The 13,416-nt window shown below is 34.7% G+C and overlaps 2 protein-coding genes and 1 non-coding gene across 3 annotated transcripts; 1 reads left to right on the top strand and 2 right to left on the bottom strand.

The window, feature by feature from the left end:
• The first annotated feature begins 1,365 nt into the window (after positions 1-1,365).
• On the top strand, positions 1,366-1,437 carry TRNAH-GUG (transfer RNA histidin (anticodon GUG)). Its single transcript has one exon. It is a non-coding gene; the product is annotated as a tRNA-His (tRNA).
• Positions 1,438-4,641: 3,204 nt separating this feature from the next.
• On the bottom strand, positions 4,642-6,000 carry LOC139187961 (heavy metal-associated isoprenylated plant protein 32-like). Its single transcript, XM_070804643.1, has 3 exons — positions 5,877-6,000; positions 5,688-5,763; positions 4,642-5,308 (listed from the first exon to the last, which is right to left on the bottom strand). The coding sequence occupies exons 1-3, from the start codon at positions 5,904-5,906 to the stop codon at positions 4,911-4,913; spliced, it is 504 nt and encodes a 167-aa protein (XP_070660744.1). The 5' UTR covers positions 5,907-6,000; the 3' UTR covers positions 4,642-4,910.
• Positions 6,001-10,724: 4,724 nt separating this feature from the next.
• LOC103442719 (small ribosomal subunit protein bS21c) lies at positions 10,725-11,776 on the bottom strand. The gene is made up of 3 exons (XM_070805100.1): positions 11,691-11,776; positions 11,129-11,548; positions 10,725-11,031 (listed from the first exon to the last, which is right to left on the bottom strand). Exons 1-3 carry the CDS (start codon positions 11,774-11,776, stop codon positions 10,920-10,922), a joined length of 618 nt encoding a protein of 205 aa, XP_070661201.1. The 3' UTR covers positions 10,725-10,919.
• Between the last annotated feature and the right edge of the window lie 1,640 nt (positions 11,777-13,416).

The raw sequence follows: 13,416 nt of genomic DNA, 5'->3' as shown, positions 1-13,416 counted from the left end.
GCCTTTAACGTGTGCTCCACTTTAATAATACGATTTTATATTTGAAATTTTTATTATAGCGTGCAATGATTGGATTAAGAGATTAATATAACGTCAAATTCATTTTATACAAGTCATGAAATTTTTATCATAGCGTGCAATAATTGAATTAAGAAACTAATATAACGTCAAATTCATTTTATACAAGTTACTCTCACTGACTTTGTTGATTTTAATCAAATAATAGATACACCTGACACATGATTTGTCCCACAGGCGAAGTGTGATATAATTGTTTTCATCTGTATCATTCATTTGTGATCTGAATCTTCTCTCAAAATTCTGCCGTATCTAGAAAGATAGATTGACCAAAAATGTGACCGCCAGTTAGACAGTGGAGCAGACACACGTGTCAACATCTGATCCTAGGATCATGCAGATCAACGGTGGGCATCAAAAGTGACCTTTGGGGTGATTGAAAAGGCAACTTATCAATTTCAATCATTAGAATCTGAAATTTGGATTTTGTATATTTGTTGTCGAAACTGGAAACCCATCCCCACTAAATGAAAGGATTGTACTATTCACACATCTTTTTAAACTCTTATATATTTTTGGTTATCGAATCGAATAAATTAAAAAAGATTTATAAATAAAAATTAACAAGGATGTTTAATTATCACTACCCTAAATTGTATTAGGACCTATAATTTTGAAATTTTTGTTTTCAAGTTTAAATTCGATCAAATTTGGACCGTCTCATATAAATTATTCATATTAGTACTCCAAAAACTTAATTGTACGTACAATTTATTTGCATTTAGAAAAAAAAATACTCTTATAAAAAGTGCATAATTAAACTTTTAGAGTGCCAATTATAACTCTCAAATTTTAAAACGATTAATCTTTAATTGGTCTAGACCCTAAACGGAGATTTTGACCTTAATTTAAATAAATAAATAAAACTCAAGCCTCTTATTTTCAAAGAAAAACTAATGAAAATAATTTGAAAATTTCGAGTTTTAATCAAAATGATAAAAAAGTGTTGAAGTGAATAGTAACAGGAGTGACTTTTTAGAGTAAAAATATCTTTTTCGTTAAAAGTGAACAGTACCGAAAGTATTTCGTTAAAACCTCATATTTTCAAAGGAAAACTAATGAAAAGGGCTTGAAAACTTTGAGTTTTAATGATAAGGACAAAATAAAAGGTAAAGTGAATAGTACCAGGATTGACTTTTTAGTGTAAAAATGTGGTTTTTCGTTAAAGTGAACAGTACCGGATGTTTTTTGTTAAAGTTCCCTATTTTCAAAGATATATCTATATCCATAAAGTATATTCTACGGTCTTGAAGATATAATATAGATGTGGTCAAATGACAACAACTTGTGGCTGTAGTTTAGTGGTAAGAATTCCACGTTGTGGCCGTGGAGACCTGGGCTCGAATCCCAGCAGCCACACTAACAAGTGGTTAATTTTTTTTCCTGTTCTTGTTTTTGTTTTGTAATCAGGCGAATGCTAGGGATGTTTAACGTATTCTTCTCTTTTACATATAAAACTTGTTTAACAACTTATCTAATTTTATTATTGACTCGACTTATGTCTCCACAAAAATGGAACAAAAATAGATAAATGAGGATATTGTACAAATTTGTAAAAATAATTAAAATCGTGACTTATAGCTTACCTCTTTTATGAAAAGATAAACTTTAAGGGTGCGTTTGTTGCGCCGGACTGTCTCGGACTGGACTAGCTGCAGGGACTAAGCTGGACTGGCTTAGACTAGACTAAGCTGGACTAACTTAGTGAAGCGTTTGGTGTAGTGTCGAACTAAGAAGCAGGATAATAAAAACAGTACTGTTCATCAGATTTGTGTTTGCTTAGAGTAGGACTACAAATTTTTGCCATTGTGTAATAGAGTAATGTTACAAATCTCATGATATGGGTTAATTGGAGCATATTTTTGCCATGTATATTATGAATCTTAAAAAAAGAGGACAATTGGTAGTCCAAAACGATGATTTTGCACTCTTTTTTTAGAAAAAATAAAAACACGAGACATAAAATACATGCCAACCAATAGTGCAAGACGATCTTTTCAGACCGCTAATAACAGTTTGCTCAGACAAACCTAGAACTGTCAAACACATGAACATTATTACTACAAAAACATCAAGCAAAATCACAACATACACAAAATCACAACATCAAGCAAAATCACAACATAAGCACGGGGTTCGTAACATGTATGAGGAGCCTGAAACTGCATTGAAAGACCTCAGATTGGGTTTTCTTTCTTAAGAAAAATAAGACAGCAAAGTAGCAAACGAGGGAGCCGAAGGTAACAAGGCTGAGAAGATGGGGCACCAAAAGATGAAGAACTTTGAGGAAATATGTAATCCACTACTTTCTTACCCTAATTTTACTCTTTCGTCTGAGTAGCAGCAGGGGGTTTTATAGCAAACTTCAAATGTGTACCAAAGTTCTTTCTCATATGTACCATACCAGGCCTTCCTAGTTAACCCAAGCGGTGAAAGGCGGGCCAAAAAATTGGTTTAGGATTAAATTAGTTCAAGAGTTCGTTTTTGTGGTTTCTATATTCCTAGAAAGTTGGAAACAGAATAAGAGACTGCTGACTTGCATCATGTCCAAGTACATAGAGAACCCGGACATTGGCAGCCGATAAGTCAATAAAACTGTTTCTTGGCTATCAAACATTAGTACTGAACTAGTGCATTTAAACTAAAACGAGCCATCGACCAAAAAACAAAAAATTCTAAAACGAGCCAAACATGAACACAATCCACCACGTATACCACGCCAAGATAAATCATCTGATCCCCAATTCCATTTTCTTATAAAAGTACAACACAGTGTTCATAGAAATTAAGAAAGCAAAGTGATGGGCCTCCATCCATGTGACAAAGTGACAAAGCGCCAAAGCATGCTAAAAAATCAGAGAAGAAAAAAAGTACGAGAGTATCCTAAATCACCTTAGAACCACCCGAGTGTATGTGAAACTAAAGGATTCCCGATTACTACAAATGCAAAGCTTCAAGTATAGTCCTAATACCAATTATTCATCTGTATTGAAACTCTACATCAACATGAACGTTCAAATCCTGCACCTGAAACACGATGTAAAGCTTCAGTCTCGCATAACGTCTAATTCGAGGAATAAGATAATCAAATTGTACAACTTAAGTTGGTTCAAACTTACATACAATTCCAAATCAACAATTGACTGGTTAAGAAAAAAATCTAAAAGCTTCAGACCCTAGAAAACCAGAATCAAAAGATATACAAACTTAAAAAGCATGTATCAGCCACCAATCGAAGCCTAGAGCAATAGCAAGCTCTGCCAAGAACTCAGCATACATTTCAGCAGACTCTTTCGTCGACAGCAAAAGACCATTAACTATAGGGTTTTCCGCCCTTACAGCAGCAATTTCATGATGATTATCATCATTTTGGTACTCAAAATGGCCTAAAATGTGAAAACCCCAAATTCTAATCTCAATTTGACCCTAAAAATCAAAACCCTAATTTGTTCAAGTGCAGAGGTCTATAATTCAAAATTTCTCAAACCCAAAACACCTAAATCAAATAAAGCCCAGTAATATCACGATTTGCAAAAAAAAAATTCGAAGAAATAATGTTGGATTCGAAGTTTACCAGATAAGGGCGAGCAGGATGGAGTTGAGGGCGAGCAGGACGCAGAGATGATGATGAGGAGGACGACAATGAGGGAGCAGGGCAAGGAGGGAGCACGTCGAGGATCGAGGTTGAGCGAGGTTCTCTCTCGCAGGAGCGCATGAGCGTAGGAGGTCTTACGAGTTCGGGGGTGATCGGGGTGCTTCGCTTAGAACTCCTAGTGAGGGGTTTAATCCTAGCGAGTCAGACCTAATCCCATTAAACCTAATCCTGGTGCAGACCAAACAAGGGACTGTAGTCTAGTCTAGTCCAGTCCTCCATAATCATGTCAAACAAACGGGGCCTAAGTTGTTACATATCTTTCACGTGTTAGAAATGTAGAAGTTAGAAACGTAGAAGTGATTTATGGAGCTTGCGATGTAATGACCATGTCACACAAATAGATGTTATTATGGTATTGTATAAATTTGCAAACTAATTAAAAATGGTGATTAGCTCCGTTTTCAATTTAGTCTTTGCAAACTTTTTGAAAAAAAAAAAAACATATGATAGCTTTCATTAAACATGAAACTCAAGTAGAATTCGAGTCTTGGATGTACATCAAAGGAGGCCTTCAAACCAAACTAAAGAAGTTTCAATTGATAAACGTGTAAGTTTTTGCGAGGTTTGGAGTGTAAATCGAGGGGCATGTGTATGAGTTCTTTAGCAGCATCCTTACAGTTTATTGAGAATCAATAGCACCATGTCCTGCCCCAAGTGGGCAGGTAGCAAATCACCATGTGTAATAAAAAAGAGAATCAATAGCACCGTTGTTTGATTCCAAAAATTAACAAACCTCTCTTTGTACCAATGAGGTTGATCAACAAAATCAAAATGAAGCAATTACGAGAGCAAATAGCAATTACCCAAAACTTATTAAGCAAAATTCAATATTACTTGGCTTAAAATACAGAAAGTCGATTACAGTTGAAGTCTAAACTCTTCAAATACAATTGACAAGTCCACTCAAACCCTGACTTCTGATACATATAATTATACATATATATATGTAAAATTCCATTCAAATTCAACATTCTCCTTTAATAATTGGAGAATGGCAAACCGAATCATCAAACCCTTAATCTCCCAAATATTGGAGAATAGGGGAAAACAAAATGTTTTAGCCCATTTATTTTATGAATTGGGCATCATATAATAATAATATATATATTAATATAGCTTTGAAATTAAAACACCAAACCTAAGTAGCATGGCATTTTAATTTCATTATATTAGCTGATCACATAATAGTGCACTGGGTGTCCGGATCATAAAATGGATGGACCTGCATTGGAGGAGGCGGCTGCGGAAACCTCAGCGCCGGCGGGGTTGCCCGTGTCTCATGGTAACTAGGGTAGTACTGAGAATGATGGTGATAAGGAATTGTTGTTCCATAGCTTCCATTGTGACCATAATATCCGTAATGATGATTGTTATTGTAATAGTTCCCATAGCCTTGTCCAGTTCTGTAATTAGCAACAGGTTTGGCTTCGTAGAACTGATGCTTGTATCCTGAATCAACTCTGAGCAGCTCTGCATGCTTCCCCGATTTTGCTAATAACTTGAGAAGCATGTCCGCTTCAATTGTTCCCGAAACATAAGCAATTCCGGCTTGTGTATCGATGGTGTAAGACACTCCTTAATTATAATCAAATCAAAATTTAATTAAATTAAACAATAGAGATTCAAGAACAATGAGATTAAGATATAATCTATCGTTTTCCAGTAAAAAAGCATAAACTCAGATCTTCAAAAACAAAAAGACTCATTTTTATATACGTAATTCAAGCAATGCAAGAGATGCAATTCATTTAAGGGGTAAACTGTCTTTTTTTCCTTGAAATTTTCTCCAAACGTCAATTGGGGGCCAAGGTTTTTTTCTCATCCAATTTAATTTATGAAATGATGATTCCATCCAAATTTCCATTGAAATTAAATTTCGGATGTCTTTAGGGCAATTTTTGCGGTTTGTGGAGATAATAATAATAAATCATAAGAACTATATGATATATCTTACCCTTGATTTTGCTCAAAACTTTGGTCATGGTCTTATGCCATCCGGGGGCACCCGTATCCAGTTTCAACTCACAACTCTGCGAAATCATAAAATATAAGCAACCCATCTAGGCAAAGTTAATAAAGAAAATGAAATCACATGGAAAATAAAAAAGAGGGAGATAACTAGGGTTTGCTAAACGTCACTAACCATGAAACCAGTATCGGTTGTTTCAGCCATGATCAGAAATGGAACAGTTGCTAGGTTTCTGCAGAAAACTTGAAAGATTGTGCTGTGTTCTGTCTCGGATCTGCTTCTCGGTCAAAAATGGATTATCCGTAAACTGTATGTTACTTGGTACTCAAGGAAGTTCTTGAAACACAAAAGCTATGGTACTGTCGGGTGGTTTATATAGAGGACGTGTAGGTAAGGTTGTCTAGCAATTAAGGGTTAAGATTTGTTTGGTATTTTTGAAAATAATAATATGGGTTACTAATAACCAATCAAACAGATTTCAACCTAGTAAGGTAAGTTTTTAGGGTATATTCTTTCACACCATTCAAGCAGAGTATCTCTCAGAATACAATTTTCTATTTGAGGACCATTTTTTTCATGAACGGTAAAATATATCTAGGAGATTTCATGGCCAAAATTCTGTGGACTGTGACAAATTCACCAATCCATTTTGCTCGTGATTAATGTAGTGTTCTTGCACCTTATTCATAATTTTGTAATTACTTAAAATTACAATGAAATAAATTTCTTTAGTTCTTTACCAAAAAAAAAAAAGTTATTGAAAATTATATTGAACTGTTACATAGCTTATTATTGTGTTTTTATAATCTTTTATTTCTGTTAAAAAAAAACTTTTATTAGATAGCTATAAAATGAATTTAAACATTGAGAGATTTTAGTAGGAAAATAAATTATTATTTGGTTAAATATAGCAATAAAAAATAATCAATAATATGTGGTTGAATGTTTTTTTCTTTTAAAGTATCGAAGAAATGCACAGCAAAAAAGAGGAACAAAAGTATTCTAAAAGAATTCAAGATTTTGATATGGAAATTGCTTTAAATGCTTTACTATATTTAATTTAAAATAATTCTAATCCAAACATTCGAAAACGCTTTCTAATTAATCCAAATATCCCTCCAAATTCAAATTTGAATCCCTATTCCTTGATCATTGAGAAATATGAAGGATTTGACGTTAATAAATTAATAATAACGCTTGTATGCCAAAAACTAAGTAAATTATGTAGACTTTACATAGCAATTTTTTTTCTTTCACTTATTTCCTATTATTTACTGTTTGTTGAGCACATGGCAATAGAGTGTGGAAGACCACATCTTGTATCACATACTTGACAAATTATGTGTACATGTTAGGACATGAATTTTTATGAAAAATGATTAATTATAAATTTGGAATGCAAATAAATTTCTTGACCACACATCACATTTCGGTGGAGGTTTCAGCCAAGACGAACAGTGGCGGATAAATTTTTTAATGTATCAATCTATGTCCTCATCAGACTAAAAAATTTCTCACAATAGTGAAGCTTTGCCATGCAATGCTAGCAAACTGCGGTGTTGTATAGAAGTAAGGTACATGCATGCATGAATCATATGATCTCAAACTTGTCGTAGATGATTGGAGCACATTAAACCGTTGAACAGTAGTTGATGAAAATAAATTGAAATTACTGATCAACCATAAAACTTCTATTATTTTGGTGAAAATATAAAAATAACTTGAAAATGAAACCTTTTTTTTATAAGATCGGCTAAATACATTTTAAATCACTTTAACTTATTGGTAATAAAATTCAAACTAGAATTTAAGGGCAGTAATCATACAATCTTGGATATTTTAAACCTATATCTGCAAAAGTGAGATCTTAATATTCATCAAAATTATAGCATTCAAATTTGAACGTACAATATATAAAAGATACAACTTTGAATTGATTTTGAACTAGGGTGGTGCTATCCAGTGTCCACACACCAAATCCTTACCTCTCAATACTCTCTCAATTTTTGACATTTGGATCAATGAATTGAAGAAAATAAAATACCAAAAATTAACAAAGAGTGCGTGCGAGGTACCCTTAAACTATTATAGTTCTATACATATCTTCCTCACTTGATGATTTATAATTGGTGAGTACTTGAGATAAAGTGATTAATATGAAATATGAATTTCCTAAACTAAAAAGAAAAAGAAATATGATTAGAAGAAAGAAAAGGTAGCCAAAAGGTAAAGACAGAAATCGAAATTCAAATATAAATTTCCAGTAAAGTCTGCAAGATTAAATATATATGTAGAACTCAACGAAATTCCATTCAAAATTCTACATACTCTCCTCTAATAATCGGAGAAATTGCAAACACAAACTCCCTGCTAACATCCTTTGTTTTTTTTTCTAGACAAAAGCTAACATCCCATTAAAAATTGGGAAGAAGGGAAAAGCAAATATCCCAAACTCAAATAATTGTAGCTACTAGGCACCATATATGTGTTAGGGATTAGGACATGATGTTTTTATTATTCAGTGTCATCAGCTACGTGTGATCACATAATGGAGCACTGGTCGGAGTCTCCTCCCACTGGTGGCGCCAATGGCGGCAGTCGGTGGTATTGATGTGTTTTTGTTACAAGGCTTCGATCCTGTTCGCATTGGTTAGACTTTGACACATAACCAGAACCAGAACTGCCGTCTACAAGTCTGTATTGGTTAGACTTAGTCCCATAACCATAACCGGAACCGCCATCGCCAAGTCTGTATTGATTGTCCTGTGGAGGTGGTTTCACACTCCTGTTCACATTACCAGTACTACTATTACCGACGGAGTTGGAGAAGTGAGAACGGTGGTGTCCCGAATCAGAATGCACCCTGAGCAGCTGTGCATGCTTCCCTGCTTTTGCGAAACTCGTCAGAAGGATGTTGGGATCCACACTGTCCCCGCCACATAGGCCATTCCGGCTTCTGCATCAATGCTGTATGATACTCCTTCATTCATTCATTCAAGTCATAAAAATATAAACAATAGTAGTAACTTAATTAGGTAATAAAAATGAGTCTGCATAAGGAGCAAAAGAGTGCAAAAAATATTTATAATATATTTGAAAATTATAAGCATTTACATACATACATACATACATACATACATATATATATATATATATACATATATATATATATATATATATATATATATATATACAGGTACCCCGGATGCTATTCAAAATTTTGATCATGGTCTTGTGCCATCCAGACGAACGAGTATCCAGTTTAATTCACAAGTCTACAAATGAACACATACATAATTCAAACAAGTTAATAAAGATGAAATATATATGATTGATTAAGCAACCATTACAGATAATCAATTTGGTTTAAGGAGACTAACCACGAACCCAGCATTATTATTATTGGTATTGGACTCCGCCATGATCCTAATACTTGAATGAATGATTGCTCCCTTTCTGCTTCTGCTTTTGCTTCTTTAGCCGAAAATCAAAGTGTGTTTAGTTTGTAATCACTTTTCTGGTTTATATAGAAAACGAGCAGGTCGGTCTTCTAACTATGAAATCATTCCTAACTGAATTTGAATCCTCTCCGGACTTTACTATCCGGAGCCTAAGGATCAGGAAATCGGGCTCTCGGTTTGAGTGAAAGAGAGATCAGAGCTCTTGATTTGTGTGAGATGAGTCAGTGAAATGAGTTAATGAGGATTGTCAGATTCAATCTGAGTGATGTGAATTGAATGATTTTTGGGTTTCGAACAGTGAAATCTGAAAAGAATCAGTATCCTTACTAATTAACCTGCTAATCCTTCACGTGATTCAAGAAAGGATCTCTGAGAATACAGTTCTGAAGTTTCCATTTGGAGGGCCATTTCATTTCTTCGTTAGTTATATAATCTCAAGGATTAAGAGATATCATCTCATTGTCATTTCAAGGATAGAAAGAAGGTAACATTGATTTATAAGAATTAAGGATCTCAAAATTTGAAATTGTTACATTTATTTATTTAGTTGATAAACCTTATCCATGATCCGCTATATAGAATTATATCTACCTTGAAATCAGCTGCAATCATATTTTTTTATTGAATTTTGTAAGAGCTTGTGGATCATGCGGTTAATCAGTTGTTATATCTTTGACAAAAGTCTTGTATTCGATCCTTCCATGTATAATATCGCCTGTATATTATATTAGAATATCATACTCTAATTGATTTGGCTAGAGTAATGTATTTTTTCTTTCTACACGCATATTTGAATCTCCCCATCATAATTTAAATTATATAAGAATATTGTTCAAATAAAAAATCAATTTGTATAGAAAAATAAAGATAGAAAGTCAAATTTTGTGTTGAACAGTGTACCTAAACCCTCTATTCTTAGACCAAGATTTGCAAGGGATTATATGTAATCTTCCACGTCACTAACATGATTTACCCTCCATCTAATTATTTTCCAATAATCCCATTACAAATTCGAAAACCGAGTCATTTCATCGAGAGAGATGAAAAAAATATATTCCTCTAATAGCTTCTTCACCGGTGCTCCTCCTATGCTTTTGAATTTGGATCTTCTCTAGATCTTATTGTCCGGAGCATAAAGGCTAAGAATTTGAGCTGTTGATTTGTGTTAAAGAAAGATTAGAACTTTTGGTTTGTGTGAAGCTAGTCAGCGGAGTGAGTTAATGAGAATTGTCGAATTCAATTTGAATGATCCAGATTGTCTGGTGCTTAGGCTTCGGACATCTGTCCTATGCGTTTGTCTACACAATAGTTTTAAGATTGCAATTGGTACATAAAGCAAAAATGCTACTCTTACTATATTTTCTATGCTACATTTGTATTATCGTTCTAATAGAGATGAGATCCACATGTGTTGACATACCCTATCTCTTTTAGAGACGTGACACAAATGTAGTATGAAAAATATGATAAGTGTATCATTATTGTACCTAACTGGGGTAAAGCAACACAATTATGTCGGTAAAAGCATTGGAATTCACATCAGGTATCCTCACACAGAAGCAAGAAAGAAAATTTTCAATTTAATTAAATTAAGATATAGGATCGGTTTTGCTTGGAGTCGATCAAAGAATAACTGAACTGAATGTAACTCTTTGACCAAAAAAAAACCTGAATGTAACTCTTATACAACTTACATGGACCAAAGCCTCTCTAAAGGGTAGATATTCCTACAAATCAAAGGCCGGGCAGAATGTGGTCAGTAGGGTATGTCTCCTTGAGGAAGATTCCAGTTATCTCCATCGTCATCGCTCTTCTTGGTTTCGGGGACTTCCGGCTTCTGCTGAAAGGGTCTTGAAAAGGGACGCCGGCTGATAAAGGACACGAGCACCATTTTCAAGGGGGGTAACTAACCAAAAGAAATGAAAAGCAGGACACAATGTCACAAGCAGAAATTGGAACACAGACCTTCTCTTGTTTCGCTTTGTGGCGTCGCGAGTCCGGCGCTTCTTCTCGTCCTGCTTGTTCTCAAAGTACCTCCTCCTCTTAACCTCCTGAATAACGCCGGCCCTCATGACCTCCCGCCGGAACCTGCCGAGCAGCCGCTCCTCGGGCTCGTTGTCGTCCACAATCACCTGAACATTGTACGCCGACTTGAAGAAGAGGACGCTGGCGTGAGCCAGAGAGGGGCATATCACAGACTCTATCGACGAAGCAGCAGCAGCAGAGTGGGCCCCTTGGGCAGGCAGTGGGACCAACTCAATCTCTGGGCTTCTGAGTCTGTAAAATAGAGAGCTGGGTTGGTGGGATTTTGGTTTGCGATGGCTTTGTGAGGCTGAGGAAGGAGAACAAGTTGCAGAGAGCGGATGAGGCAGCCATGGATGATGACTTTAGTGAGACTTGTCGACCTTCTTATTTTGCTGTTTATCTCTGTCTAACTTTTCCGGAGCGAAGATAGGACTGGACCCACTAAGATACAATCTGTGCGATGGACTTCAAAATTGGGCCGTTGGATCTAGACAGTCATGACCTGAGAGTGAGAGCCCTGGCTAGAAACAGTGGTTCCGCATCAACTGGATCGGACCATGTTTGGGGACTTACGTGGATATTAACCATTTATAACCCGTCATGAGTACGGGTTTTATGCAATTAGACAAATAGAGACAGATTCGTGACATTTTTTTTTTGTAGAGTTCATATTGTAATGTATTTCAACGATCCGTACGAATCATTTTAATATGATTCTTATTCAAATTTCTCATATTTCAAGTAAATAATATGCTTTAAACATCAAGTGTTCAATACTTGGGGCTCTCAGTGCACCAAAATATTAATGAGGTAGATAAAGTAGTAAAAGTATATGATATATTTCTTTAAATCTCACTCATTCATTCCGAGTTACAATAAATACAACATGATATTGTAATATTTTATAAAAGGTGATGCTAAAGATATCAAAATTTTAAATCATCTTTTGTAGATTATATGTTGTAACGGTTGATGGTTGGACACATTCTTTAGATCATTAAAAAAGAGCTAAACTATCAACTGCCACATCAAATTATTTACAAAAAAATATCTAATAATGTGCCTTTTCATTTTATAACATATCAATTACGTTATCCACTTTCTGCATAATGTGACTCAAACAATGCTTTATCATCATGTTTGAAGCCATTCATGCCACGTGCTGACGTGCATACCCAATTCTTGGTAAATCCAAATTCTCCTTTATTGTTTCCTTTGATTCATGCCTTGTGTACTGGAAGATACATTTGGTGCTAAATATATATAGTTATTAGTTAAACCAATTTTCGACCAAAATAAATAAGTAAATATAATTAAACCAATTAAAAGATGAATGAGTGTGTCTGTCGAAACTGGTTTGCTTTATAGTACTAAATTGAGGGGCGGAAAACTGATTAATTAACCTCCCTCTGCTGCAGCCAATGCCATACTTTGCTTTTCTCATATTTTATTTGGAACAAAAATGCTACACGACTCTGAAACCTGATTAGAATACTAATTAGAAAATATTTTAGTGACGAAAGTGCAAATCCATGATGCTAATCACTAATCAGTGGACAGGCAGCACAAATCCTTTGATTAAAGAATGGATTAGCAGTTTACTGATGGCCATTAAACTATTCAGATAGGAATTGTTAATTAGCTTTATCGATGCTCTTGATCAGTGCAATCCAACTTGGACCGTCGTAGTTGTCCTAGAAAAATAGGTATACTATATTAACCCAAAACAATATTTATCAAATCTTAAATATTATTTGGTTTGAGAAAATAGAGAAATTTTTCAATATGCCGATGTACTAGACCATGTTCCGGCACATTAAAAATTTTCTCTAGAAGATGTGGTTGTAGCTACATTGATTAGAACGTATATGTACTCCCTCTTATGTATAATACATGAGTTAAAATCCCAATTTTGATTACCCTAATTGTAATTACGTATTATAGATGCGCATGCTAGTTACATAAGTATATTTAAACATACATATCTTATCACTTGTTGCAATCGTGAAGAAATGTATCTTCTTTGTGTTAGTTGATCTAACCCGCACCATTTTCCCGGGGCAAGATAGCATTTTTAGTGTGATTGTCACAACACTTCACTCGATAATACTCATCTACTAATGTTATAACACGCGTAGTTTACATGAAACGACTCCGGCTGCCATTCATACTCACCCAGTATACAAAAGAACCATACAATACAGTAAATACTGATCTCTCTCTCTCTC

This window comes from Malus domestica, chromosome 09 (genome assembly GCF_042453785.1).
Source record: "Malus domestica chromosome 09, GDT2T_hap1".
NCBI classification, from domain to species: Eukaryota; Viridiplantae; Streptophyta; class Magnoliopsida; order Rosales; family Rosaceae; genus Malus; species Malus domestica.
Note: the sequence above shows the minus strand (reverse complement) of the source record. Positions and strands in the feature narration are given on the sequence as shown.

Excerpts from the sequence above, each read along its gene's own strand:
- LOC139187961 (XM_070804643.1), bottom strand. The coding sequence starts at position 5,906 with ATGGCTGAAACAACCGATACTGGTTTCATG. Across the intron at positions 5,764-5,876 it reads CAACCGATACTGGTTTCATG|AGTTGTGAGTTGAAACTGGA; the intron begins GTTAGTGACGTT and ends ATGATTTCGCAG. Across the intron at positions 5,309-5,687 it reads AGTTTTGAGCAAAATCAAGG|GAGTGTCTTACACCATCGAT; the intron begins GTAAGATATATC and ends ATTATAATTAAG.
- LOC103442719 (XM_070805100.1), bottom strand. The coding sequence starts at position 11,776 with ATGGTTAATATCCACGTAAGTCCCCAAACATGGTCCGATCCAGTTGAT. Across the intron at positions 11,549-11,690 it reads GCCAGGGCTCTCACTCTCAG|TCATCATCCATGGCTGCCTC; the intron begins GTCATGACTGTC and ends GTCTCACTAAAG. Across the intron at positions 11,032-11,128 it reads ACAAAGCGAAACAAGAGAAG|CCGGCGTCCCTTTTCAAGAC; the intron begins GTCTGTGTTCCA and ends GTCCTTTATCAG.